Source organism: Ooceraea biroi, chromosome 2 (assembly GCF_003672135.1).
Source record: "Ooceraea biroi isolate clonal line C1 chromosome 2, Obir_v5.4, whole genome shotgun sequence".
NCBI lineage: Eukaryota > Metazoa > Arthropoda > Insecta > Hymenoptera > Formicidae > Ooceraea > Ooceraea biroi.
This window is the reverse complement of record NC_039507.1, coordinates 11,183,336-11,197,559: the sequence shown is the minus strand read 5'-3', so window position 1 is coordinate 11,197,559 and position 14,224 is coordinate 11,183,336. Positions and strand designations below refer to the sequence as shown.

Sequence of the window (14,224 nt, the reverse complement as noted above, 5' to 3'; positions counted from 1 at the left end):
ACGACAATGATCCGCAACACACACAGGCGCACAGCCTCTTAGTCTCTCACTTCTATTCATTGGTTCAGATGTTCGTCAAAACAAATCAGCTTGTGTATACCTGATCTGTGTACGTGTTTTTATGTGTTAGTGTAGCCGAGAGAGACAGAGAGTCGGGACAGCTGCCTAAAATGACAAAGGAAGTTGAAAAGAGAAAGTATATTTCAAGGTCCTTGCTTGCTCTTAGCGGTTAGTCGAGTTTGAGTTTTCGATCAATGCAGACGTTGGGAAAGCAAAATGTACCCAAAAGCGAAGCACGGAGAATCTCAATGCGCATCTAGATCGACGAAGAGACACTTTCAAGGCAATCAATATATGGAAAAAAGTGATGAAACGGAGCAGAGTACCAGCGCGAAAAAACTGAAAACTGCGATCAGTGATAATATTGTTTATAATCCACAACACACTTACAGAATCATTGAATATTTTACTGTTTTTACTACGCTTGCACAGATGCTTATTTGTAAGGAGTGCAAGAAAAGTATGCAATTTGAAGAAACTGGGATACGTGGCTTCGGTTTCAAACTGATTGTGAAATGTACTTGTGGTCGTACAGAAATAAATTCAGGACCGTTAATCCATACTGGCTACGAAATAAATCGACGACTTGTGTTTGTTTTGAGACTGTTAGGCATTGGCAGAGAAGGAATAAATATATTCAGTGGCCTTATGGACATCGGTCAAGGTATAGCAATAGGTACATACGATCGCATTGTACGACATATGCATGAAGTAGCAAAATCTGTTTTTGATCATTTGACTGAAAAAGTCGTTGATGAAGAAAAAGCAGAAAATGTGAAAAATGAAAGACCACCAACTGAATTAAAAATAAGTGGAGATGGATCGTGGAAGAAACGAGGATTTACTTCTCTGTTCGGTGTCACGACGATCATTGGATATTACAGCGGTAAAGTGATAGATCTCGTTGTAAAAAGCAGTTATTGCCAGGCTTGTGTATATTGGAGGAAGAAAGAAGATACTGATGAATATACTGAGTGGTACGAAGAACACGAAAACGAGTGTTTTGCAAACCATTCTGGCTCAGCAGGTAAAATGGAGGTCGACGCCATGAAAGAAATGTTTTCAAGATCTGAAGAGAAATTCAAAGTGAAATACACAAATTATATCGGAGACGGTGATTCGAAAACATTCAACGCAATTTTAAATTTGAATCCGTACGGTGACGATGTTTCTGTTATAAAAACTGAGTGCGTTGGACACGTTGAAAAAAGAATGGGCACACGACTTCGAAATGCAAAGAAGACGCACAAGCTTGGCGGTAAAGGTAAATTGACCGACGTCCTTATAAAAAAGTTAACAAAATATTACGGGCTTGCGATAAGGCGAAATGTCAATTCTGTGCCTAACATGAAAAAAGCAATATGGGCAACATTAGAACATTTATGCTCAAGCAATGAAAATCCGCGGCACGATAATTGTCCGGCTGGAGCCGACAGCTGGTGCCAGTGGCGGAAGTATGAAGCGACAGGTAAATTGGAAGAGTACGACCATCCCCCTCCACTCCATCCAGATATTGAGGAGCATTTGATTCCAATATATACTGATTTGTCCAATGAAGACCTTTTAACGCGATGTATGGGTGGACATACACAAAATGCAAACGAAAGTTTCAACGCGACCGTCTGGCGACTAGCACCGAAGCATTTGAACTCCGGCAAAAATATTATTGAAATCGCCGCCTTTATTGCTGCCGGCATTTTCAATGAAGGATATTCATCACTTTTGAAGATGATGAATCAATTAGAGATCAACATTGGACCAGAGTGCCGGAATTTCGCTAATATGTACGACACGCAGCGCATCTCGAGGCAGGAGCGACGTAGACTCAGCAGCACAAAGGAGGCTCGAGCAGCTCGTCGGCTGGCTCAAATTACCACAAATGAATTTCATGAGGAAGCTGAAGGACTACTGTATGGTGCTGGTATAGCAGATTAGCCTTCGAGCTCTGTAAGTACTCAATAACTATTAGTTTTTTAAACCGAAAACTTTAAACGCGTTTTCCTCGAAATGTGTTTTTCACATTTTCTTGAATTTTGTGTACACGATTACAAAAAAACTATTTGACCTATCGACTTCGTTCAAAGTATTTTAGTTAAATAATAGCCAACCATCTTCGATGAACCTAAAACATTAATCAAAAATCAATTTAAACAATGTGTTTTTTGCATAAACATAAACGACATTGCCTCCCAAAAATCGTAACTTTTTTTTCAGTCGTACAAAATTTTCATTTTTAAACTTTTTTAAATATTTTTGGTTTACTTAGGGTAAAATAACATACAAATTAATAATATACTTGAAATTTTTGTTTCAGGCAAGAATTGAAGATGTTAGGATGTACACAATGACGCAGCTCCGATGGCGAAGCACGGATTTTAATATTAAATTTTCAATAACAATATTGCTCTTTTTATTAAATAAAAATATATATCGAAGGTTCAAACCTAATATTAAAAGGTCTTAAAACTTTCAAAAATATAAACATTACTTTTCCTTTACAAAAAATTCTTAAAAATCACCTATTTTTCGCTCTTCTAAAGTAGGTTCCCTCCTTAAGAATCCGTTTTTTAAATTGTTGTGCGATGATTTTTACCGGAGTTATGAGCAATCAAAGTAAACAATGCCAATTTTTATTTAATCGGCGATAACTCAGTAACAAAAACTCGTAGAAAAATTTTAAAAAAGTGTTTTGTAGAGAAAACTTCAATCTTTTACAATAAAAAGTCTAGAATTTTCGCAGAATTTTTTTTGATACGTGACAGACCTTCAAAGTGAAAAGAAACTTTCTTATTTTGTCCAGTTCGCAGTTTTTTGTATGTAAAAATTACCAAACGTCACAGAAATTTAAACTCATGGCAACCGTTTGAAAGTAAAAGTTTCAAGCTTTAAAATCCTTTTTTTAAATTTAAATTTCGTTCATTTTTAACAAAGTTACAGCTGCTTGAAATTTGCCTATTTTTTAAGAAAAGTTTGGTTTTCCTCTAATTTTTGTGAGTAGTGTATATCAATATATATATTAGCAGCGATATCTCCTGATGCAGTACCAGAACTTCCGCTGTTGCTACTACTGCTACTTCGTTTCTGTGGCTGATCTCTACTGGGACCAAATGTAAAATTTCTTCTTTCGATCTTCTATCTTTTAATTTTATCTAAAATAATCATAGAGAAATAATCATACTTTTAAGAAAATATTAATTTTATTCAAAAATATTAATTTAACATAAAAGTTTGCCGTTTCATTCGTTACATATTATATGAGTAGAGGAAGGGCGAAGAAAGGAGAACAAAGTAAGATGAATACAGCACATATGATACTTAATTAATTTAATTAATAAAACTATACTCCGTCCAGCGAGAGAACGTTATTCGTCTGCGCATAGGCGAGCGAAGTGGGGATAGCGTGGCGTAGTGGTGGTGTGTATAATAGCAGTAACGCGCTTGTATCGCGGCGTAGTGGGGGGTCTCTAGGGCGGATATCTGCGCGGAACGGACGCGTTTTCGTTTACTCCGATAACGTTCTCTCGCTGGACGAAGTATACATACCCATTGTCACGTCCGGGGAAGTGAGAATGTAGACGATCAGGTACCTGTCCCAAATCTATCCCTCAGGTGATTTGATTTCAGGTGCTCTCTTTTGATTATGGGTCAATCTGCATACACCGACTTTACCCGGGAATGGAGAGAGCTTGCGATTAACTCTTACGGTGATGAAATTGTGATTGTCAAAAGGAAAATATTGTAATCAATATTGATTGTAACTTGATATCTCTCTATTATCTAATATATGAAAACTGAATTTAAATTATTATCTCTCTTATTTCTTCAACAAAATTAAGGTATAAGAATAGGAAAATATTGAAAAGAAAATCACAGCGTAATGTCGCTGTGTAGTGTATGACAGTAGTATAATATAGAAATAAGGGCGTCGCTTCGCTCTTACTAATGGAAAAATGAAAAGGATGAGCAATAATAATGCTCATATGCAAAGGATTGATAAAATAAAATATCTCAAAAGAAAAGTAGGCAGGTTACTATGCCTTTCTTTAAGTGGAATGTAACACAAAGTAAGGAGACGAGCACTTTTATGCTCATACACGGTGATGGAGTTGAAGAATAAAATAATGATTTAAAACAAATTAATATAGATTCTAATTCGTTATTAACTGTTATTCATAATTTCGTAATGCTTTATTTGGTAATTAAATAAAATATACCTCCTGTGACTAAATTGAATGTATCAGGTAGAATATATAATGATTTGGTCAGACGTAGTATACATAAGGAATTGGTCAGATGAATGAATCTATGTTCGTGCTTAACAATACAATAAACGAAAATTATGTAATTTATTAAACTTAAATCTTGTTAGTGATATACTGTAACCAAGATTAAAATTATTAATTCACCGTGCACTGCCTTATGGTAAGTCAGCAATTCCTTAATATTGTCACTAGCGTAATTGTCACTAGCGTAAGTCGTACTATTGTCACTAGTGTGAGTTATTAAACTTAAATCTTGTTAGTGATATACTGTAACCACAATTAAAGTTATTAATTCACCGTGCACTGCCTTATGGTAAGTCAGCAATTCCTTAATATTGTCACTAGCGTAATTGTCACTAGCGTAATTGTCACTAGCGTAAGTCGAACTTTTTACCATGCTCACTTGATTTAAGTACACAAATGTAATAAACTTGTAATGCAAATGTTAAATTAATGTTTATAATCGAATTATCCTTCAAATAATGGTATGATTTGATTTTAATTCACTTAAATATTAAATACGACTTAATTGTGTAATGAGGCATATATGTTCGTATACCGAGCTAAAGGATGAGAAAATGGCGGCTATACACGCCGTGGTATATGACAGGTATGGAAGCGAATGTTCGCTCTCGACTGTTTTCAAAGGATAACTCACAGCGAATGAAGTCGCTGTTAATGGTATTCAAAAGGGAAAAAGCGATTTAACGCTTTAAATATAATTGAAATAAATGGGTATGCCTCGCACAAATAAATTGATATAATTAATGCATTCATGCACTATATATTCAATATAGGATGACGCTTCGCTGCGAATTTACGCTGGCGAGCGATTCTGAACAAAAGTTAAAGTTAAATTATGGTTAATTGCAACTGTTGTACCACTAACATTATTCTCAATGATTAAACAATAATAATTGAAGGGTATATTTAATGAACAATTAAATTAATCAAAAGTTTATTACTAAATTCAAGTGTAATATAGAAGTTGGTTACAATATGAATATATGTGTTACTTGAAATAATTTTATTCGCAAATGTCATATAAATCTGAACCCTCAGGCCAGTAATTGTTTCACAACTAATTATAATTCGAAAATATTAAGTAACTGTAAATATAATAATGTATTAAACCTTTGTAAATCTGTCAAAATGTGTAGTATGTATATGGAGTACAAGTATAACGTTCCATAAGAGCAGCGAGTATAAAATAATTAAATACATCTACTCACAAGCGTTCGCACAAATCTAACCCTCAGGTCAGGAAGCACTTGATGATGTAGCAGTGTGACGTCCTGACGTCCACCTCACACCCATTTTTAATTTTTTTATTTGCAATATTAATTATTAATGTATAACCGCTGATAGTTATTTTTGAGCGCCATTGATACTTACCATTTTTGCTTCACTACTTATTATTAACCACAGGCTTACGTAGAGTGGTCTGTTATTAGTCTAACCAAGAATATTATTTACTTGGCAACCTAACCGACACATATATTATGTTAAAAGCTTTAGCTTGATACTAGTTTTAATATAAAAATATATGAAGTAATAATATTAACATATATAAAGGGAAAAGAAAATATTAAAAGCACAAAAACAATATATATGTATAACTTAGTTATTATGCTTTATGATAGATTTATTTAATTAATTTAGTCACGTATATATATATATATATATATATATATATTTTTCTGAAACATAAAAACACAAAAACATACATAAAATCAGTAAAATATATCAAAACAGTTTTATATACTCTAGCAGTTAAATAAAATAATTTTGAAACATTTATCATTAATAATTTGATAGATTTATAATATAATATTACGAGATTGATAATATTTAAGATCGTTTGAACTGTAATACCATGAAGGTTTTTATAGGTGTAGCAAAACCATTGAGCTACTTAATATTGTTTATTATATAAAAAGTATTAATGTTAGTTGTAATAATTGAAAGAATTAATTTAAAAATATATCTTATTATATGGTTATATAGCCATTGATAAGTATTACAAATTTGGCTTAATACATTTGGGTTCTTGACAGGATAAAATATTTAATTATTTTTAATAACAAAGAAACAAATTGATTTGAAATGGATTTTATTATACTATAGTAAAGTCCTTTGCAAGTAGGTAATTTTCGTTAAAACCAATAGGGTCGGTTATTATATAAAAACGGGAAAAATCAATTAGTTATTTAAGACAAGAGTAAAAATAATGCCGGCGGAATTGAGTTTTATTAAGTGACGGTGTAGCTTTGATAGTTATTATAATTTACGGAGACATTTGGTGTTGATTGTTGTACAAGGTCATAAGTTGTTATTAATAACAATTAAAGGAGTAAATTTTGGAATTAATTTTATTATACAATGAAATAGTTTTGTGAGTGTAGTAAATTGTATTACCACATTTGAAGTGATTTATCGTATAGAAAAATTAATATTATTTTTATAACATAAAAGGAGAAACATTTTATAAGTAAAAGAATGTAGAATATTTGTCTACAATCTTAGTCAAAAAGAAGTACGTATTTAAATTTGCGAAATTGCAATAAAATTTTACTAAATTTTTTGGGTCTAAAATTTGAACCGTAAGGAAATAATTTGTTATAATTATATTGAAGCATCTAGGTCATAAGAGGAAACTAATAGGGACCTCAGATTTTGAAAATAATCATTTTTACGGAAGTGACCAACAACTTTTGGGAATCATCATTTTTAGCTAGGCTGATGGTACCTGTGATGAAATTTTTCTTATCGCACCACGGGATCATTGAGAAACCACAAAAATTGCAAAGTCACTATTTGTTAAACAAATCAGCGTTATTTTTCAATATTTATAGTGTAGAAAGTTTTAATGAAATATTAATAGTTTAGAAGTTACAAAGTTAAAAACAATTAAAGTCAAAATCAATTAGTGAACAATTTAATATAAAAGGAAATAAGTTGTTTAACCCAAAAATATTAAGAAAAGAATAAATCGTTAATTAATTATGAATAAAAGTATATTACACATGGTATTACATTCATAGTAAGGATTATTGAATTTATTTAATGGAATATTTTATGTTACTGAGCATTAATTTAAGTATATAATTATTACGCATTTAATCTGTTAATAATTAAGTATATTAACAACACCATATACGAACACACTTATATATGTGCATATAACCCATAAAAGAATTATTGGTTATTTAAGATTTTATGAATTAATTAAGACTAACATTGTATTGGAATAATAATTTTATACGGTTTAATTATAATATTAAACCCGGCACACCAATAGTTGCTTTATTACTAATTTTATAATAACCAAAGAATAGACGTGCAAGTACATACACGTGTATATCTATATATATAGGCATCCCTATATATATAAGACAATTATTGGTTGAGTGAGATTTTATAAGTTTATTAGAATGGAATCTTGAAATAATAATTTTAGATGATTTAATTACATTATTAAAGGCTCATGATACCAATAATTGATTTACAATAATTTATAATGATTATTATTTCACTGAGTGCGTTATATTATTAAGTAGACGTATGCAGGGTCTTATAATAATTCATGCATAAGACTAGAGCATATAAATGCATATGTCAAGCGTTATAATTTTAAGATTAAATTTGTGAGCATTACAGAATTATTTAAATATTAATTTGAATAAGACAGTGAACACAGCGTTAAGTAACAAAGGAATAAAGATTTAAATTCACGAAGGAATATTATTTCATGATGACTAATTGTAAAAGACGGTGACTTGTCGGCACCTGATTGAAATAATAATCCAAGACCGCTGTCTTAATCAAAGGTTGAATAGATATCTCGAGCAAGACATATCGGCAGGAAGTTGCAGCTGCCATTTGATTCGGAGAAACTCCGGTTGATTAAAAAGCATAACAGATGAGCGATAATTCTGTACTGCGAATTTCATGTTGAACTTACGCGTCAAAATACGTTTATCTTTTGTAAGCGTTGAGCTCACCGTTGAGCTCATCGTCCCCACTAGACGCACCGTGAGACCAATCCCACCACTTAAGTTTTCGATCCACCATAAGAATCTTCGAAACGAAGAACCAATGAGTTAAGTGGCAGAGCCTCCTACTATTTTAGTTTATGCTTTTTAATCAACCGGAGTTTCTCCGAATCAAATGGCAGCTGCAACTTCCTGCCGATATGTCTTGCTTGAGATATCTATTCAACCTTTGCTTAAGACAGCGATCTTGGATTATTATTTCAATCAGGTGCCGACAAGTCACCGTCTTTTATAATTAGTCATCATGAAATAATATTCTTTCGTGAATTTAAATCTTTTTTCCTTTGTTACTTAACGCTGTGTTCACTGTCTTATTCAAATTAATATTCAAATAATTCTGTAATGCTCACAAATTTAATTCTTAAAATTATAACGCTTGACATATGCATTTTATATGCTCCTAGTCTTATGCCTGAATTATTATAAGACCTTGCATACGTCTTCTTAATAATATAACGCACTCAGTGAAATAATAATTATTATAAATTATTGTAAAATCAATTATTGGTATCATGAGCCTTTAATAATGTAATTATATCATCTAAAATTATTATTTCAATATACCATTCTAATAAACTTATAAAATCTCACTCAACCAATAATTGTCTTATAGTTATAGGGATACCTATATATATAGATATACGCGTGTATGTACTTGCACGTCTATTCTTTGGTTATTATAAAATTAGTAATAAAGCAACTATTGGTGTGCCGGGTTTAGTATTATAGTTAAACCGTATAAAATTATTATTCCATTACAATATTAGTCTTAGTTAATTCATAAAATCTTAAATAACCAATAATTCTTTTATGGGTTATATGCACATATATAAGTGTGTTCGTATATGGTGTTGTTAATATACTTATTATTAACGGATTAAATGCGTAATAATTATATACTTAAATTAATGCTCAGTAACATAAAATATTCCATTAAATAAATTCAATAATCCTTACTATAAATGTAATACCATGTGTAATATACTTTTATTCATAATTAATTAACGATTTATTCTTTTCTTAATATTTTTGGGTTAACCAACTTATTTCCTTTTATATTAAATTGTTCACTAATTGATTTTGACTTTAATTGTTTTTAACTTTGTAACTTCTAAACTATTAATATTTCATTAAAACTTTCTACACTATAAATATTGAAAAATAACACTGATTTGTTTAACAAATAGTGACTTTGCAATTTTTGTGGTTTCTCAATAATCCCGTGGTGCGATAAGAAAAATTTCATCACAGGTACCATCAGCCTGGCTAAAAATGATGATTCCCAAAAGTTGTTGGTCACTTCTGTAAAAATGATTATTTTCAAAATCTGAGGTCCCTATTAGTTTCCTCTTATGACCTAGATGCTTCAATATAATTATAACAAATTATTTCCTTACGGTTCAAATTTTAGACCCAAAAAATTTAGTAAAATTTTATTGCCATTTCGTAACTTTAAATACGTACTTCTTTTTGACTAAGATTGTAGACAAATATTCTACATTCTTTTACTTATAAAATGTTTCTCCTTTTATGTTAATAAAATAATCTTTAATTTTTTATACGATAAATCATTTCAAATGTGGTAATACAATTTACTATACTCACAAAAACTATTTCATTGTATAATAAAATTAATTCCAAAATTTACCTTTTTAATTGTTATTAATGACAACTTATAACCTTGTACAACAATCAACACCAAATGTCTCCGTAAATTATAATAACTATCAAAGCTACACCGTCACTCAATAAAACTCAATTCCGCCGGCATTATTTTTACTCTTGTCTTAAATAACTAATTGATTTTTCCCGTTTTTATATAGTAACCGACCCTATTGGTTTTACCGAAAATTACCTACTTGCAAAGGACTTTACTATAGTATAATAAAATCCATTTCAAATCCATTTGTTTCTTTGTTATAAAATATAATTAAATATTTTATCCTGTCAAGAACCCAAATGTATTAAGCCAAATTTGTAATACTTATCAATGGCTATATAACCATATAATAAGATATATTTCCAAACCAATTCTTTCAATTATTATAACTCACATTAATACTTTTTATGTAATAAACAATATTAAGTAGCTCAATGGTTTTGCTACACCTACAAAAACCTTCATGGTATTACAATTCAAACGATCTTAAATATTACCAATCTCGTAATATTATAAATATTATAAATTTATCAAATTATTAAAAAATGTTTCAAAATTATTTTATTTAACTGCTAGAGTATATAAACTGTTTTTATATATTTTACTGATTTTATGTATGTTTTTGTGTTTTTACGTTTTAGATAATATATATATACGTGACTATATTAATTAAATAAATCTATCATAAAGCATAATAACTAAGTTATACATTTATATTGTTTTTGTGCTTTTAATATTTTCCTTTCCCTTTATATATGTTAATATTATTACTTCATATATTTTTATATTGAAACTAGTATCAAGCTAAAGCTTTTAATATAATAAATGTGTCGGTTAGGTTGCTAAGTAAATAATATTCTTGGTTATGTTAATAACAGACTACTGTACGTAAGCCTGTGGTTAATAATAAGTAGTGAAGCAAAAATGGTAAGTATCAATGGCGCTCAAAAATAACTATCAGTGGTTATACATTAATAATTAATATTGCAAATAAAAAAAAATTAAAAATGGGTGTGAGGTGGACGTCAGGACGTCACACTCTGAAACCGGCGCGCTGCCGGCAGTGACAGACTGAATGAAATTCTTGAGAGTAGGCGCTATTTTTTAGTATTGCCTACCATAAGTGGAGAGGAAAAATTCTACAAGGTATACTAATAGTATACGTATAGTATACTAATGTTCTATTTTTGGGAAAGGGGGGAGAGCATGTATACAAATTATCTATGCAAAGATAATATTTATTTTTTATTATAAAAATTATTATAAAGATTATTAGAAAGAAGTATTTTAATATATAGATTTCACAAAAAACAAATCAACATAGCAACAAATCTTTGAAAATAATAATTAAAAATTAAAGTTATCTTTTTCTGGCTCCGATTTAACAATACCTCCTCGTCGCTCATCATTAGCATTGCGATGGTTTTTTAACCATTAATTTAGTGTATGGTACTGGGTTAAAATCTTCTATCTCCGGTCCATTTATACTAATGAAGAGTAAATTCGACACGTGTTGTATAGACAAATTGCTTCGTAAATCTGTGACAATAGTATTCATGTCACTAAAACCACGCTCGCATTCCGCAGTGGAACACGGAAATGATCGAATCAGTTTTACAAATGTTGACTTCCAATTTTTCTGCCGGAATTGTACAATACAATCAAATTCACATAAATCAAACCTTCGCGCAACACGTTTTACCTCTACTTCTTCATTGTTATCGCATGTAGATGAAGCACTCGAAAGTATGTTTTCTATAATATCTATATCTTTTACCAAGGATTCGTTGTTAGCTATAAGTCTGTCTGTCATACGATCAACTAGAGCTTGCAAAAACTGTTTTTCATTAATATTTTTTTCCTTAGATTTAGTGATTTGTACGTTGTTGAAATAACCATTTTCTATTGCAGTAGCAATCTCACTAGTTTTCTCACCACTAGTTTCTTTGAAAGATTTTATTATTCGTATCGTTCGCTGTATTTCATGATTGGCTTTCATAATCGTTGTTTTCCGTGACTGTAGAATTTGACATAAAACGGAGAGCTCGTACAGTACATCATACAAAAGCACCAGATCTTGTAAAAACTCAGATGACTCAAGCTTCTTTTTTAATTCCAAGCAATCTGGATCAGCAGTTTTTGAGAAATGATTGTGCAACGCTTCATAGGATTGTAACGTGCTTCGAGTGAGCGGACAGCTCGCGAGTTACCCAGAGTCGGTGAAACCGTGGCGACAGGGGGGTTTAGTGAATTGATAGCCAGTTTAGGAAAAAGCAATCAATATATTCTGTTATTTATTGGTTACACATGTACGCGGAGGCTTATCACTAGGCGGTGGAGTCGTGGAGACTCGGAAGACGCAGTTGATCTTAAACTAAGTGTTAAAGCGGAGTCGCTGAAGCGGAATCGCGGAATCGGAGTCGCGGAATCGGCGTTGCGGAAGCGGAGTCGCTGGAGCGGAGTCGCCGGATCGGAGTCGCGGAATCGAAGTCGCGGCTAGGCGGTCGGCTTGCTGCTCATCATGCAGGCTTAGGCGGAGAGTGTGCTGTTCAACGTGCAGGCTTAGGTGGACGTGCTGCTCAGCATGCAGGCTCGGCCGGAGTGCTGCTCAACACGCAGACTTAGGAGTTGCTGCTCAGTATGCAGACTTAGGCGGGTTGGTTGCTCAACGTGCAGGCTTAGGCGGAGTAGCTGCTCAACGTGCAGGCTTAGGAAGACCAGGGTCAAAGAGCTCTGGCCGAGGAATGGTGCCGGTGGTCTCGCGGCTCGCGCTTATATACTCCCGGACCCGTATTCCGGGGGTCGCAGTGCTCGGTGGGGCAGTGGCGCTCAGTGGGGTCTCGCGTATGGCGGTTCGCGGGGCCGCAGGCGTCGCGAGCGTTAGCTGCCGTGTACGACCGCCGTGGCGTAGCGATAGCTGCGTCACATCTCCCCCTTGCTAGACTTGCCCTTGCGGGGGTAGTAGAAGAGGATAGCAATACAATGGGTGCTTTCCAATTGCAATATCCCTAGACACTTTCGTGCACACGGCGACACAAAGTGCGTTCCAATTGCAATAATTGTCGACACAACACTACACAGCCGTACCCGCTGGAGGGCTAGTACTCGGTTGTGTAAGCTTGTGTTTTCTAGTAACAAATAAAATTACTAACCAAATAAGTGGCCGGTGCAGACCGGCGTTTCTTCCTTTTTGCGTATATATGTACGTACGTACTTACTTCGTGCAGAAAAAAATATACAAGAATGGACAAAAATATTGAAAGTATCGCTGAGGTAATAAGTAATTCGAAATATATTAGAATAATTTTTAATTACATTTAATAAATAAAGCCAATTTTCTTTTTGTATATTTGCAGGTTAGATATATTATTGCCGGTGTTTAACTTTTATTCATATCTTAATATATTATTTATATATATAGAGGAGAATCCCCTATTATGAGATATGCTCCTAATATGAGATAATGGAGTTTCTGCTAAACTAGTGAGTACCATCTGTTAATTCCACCATGAACTTATTACTCTTGGTGTAAAATGTATTTAGTGAAAAATTCATTGTTCGTTATTGCGTTTAGCCTTTACAAGAAAAGGTTTGTGAAATTGTGAACATGTCAAAGGAACTTGAGGTAAGTCTTTAAACCTTGTTTATTATATAATAAAGAAATGGTTGACAATAAATTCAGTATGCAATGATAAAGTAGAATTGTAGTAACAGGAAAATACGCAATTTGTTGAATTGCTTAATTGTAGAGGTTAGATTTCATGATCGCGGAACCGCTAGGCGTATGGCTCGTATAATGAGATATTCAGGGTACTCTTAATATGAGATAATTATTGCTCGAATATGAAGATTATGTAGTGTAATAAAAAGAAAGAAAATACTACGTTAAGGTTAAAGAAAAGTTAATACGAATTTATATTACGAATTTTTGTGTATTTAATTTTTATAGAATCTGACTATGGAGGTTAGAGAAACGAGGAAGCGTCGACAGTGGAATCGTGAAGATTTGGCGAAGGCTGTGGCAGCAGTATTTTTATAAAAATATCTAATAAAGTTTTTTACTTGCAATACTAATGTATTTTGCACTTTTAACACCGATTTCTCAAGGTATCTTATATTAGGAACCAGCGTATGTCGTACGGCACTCGAATTTGGTCTTTCGCGGTCCGAGGTGCATTCCATCTTAC

The 14,224-nt window shown here is 32.5% G+C and overlaps 1 protein-coding gene across 1 annotated transcript; it reads left to right on the top strand.

Annotated features, from left to right (window-relative positions):
- Nucleotides 1-1,407: 1,407 nt before the first annotated feature.
- Nucleotides 1,408-2,164, top strand: LOC113561466. The gene has a single exon (XM_026967859.1). The coding sequence runs from the start codon at nucleotides 1,408-1,410 to the stop codon at nucleotides 1,993-1,995; it is 588 nt and encodes a 195-aa protein (XP_026823660.1). The 3' UTR covers nucleotides 1,996-2,164.
- The last annotated feature ends 12,060 nt before the right edge of the window (nucleotides 2,165-14,224 follow it).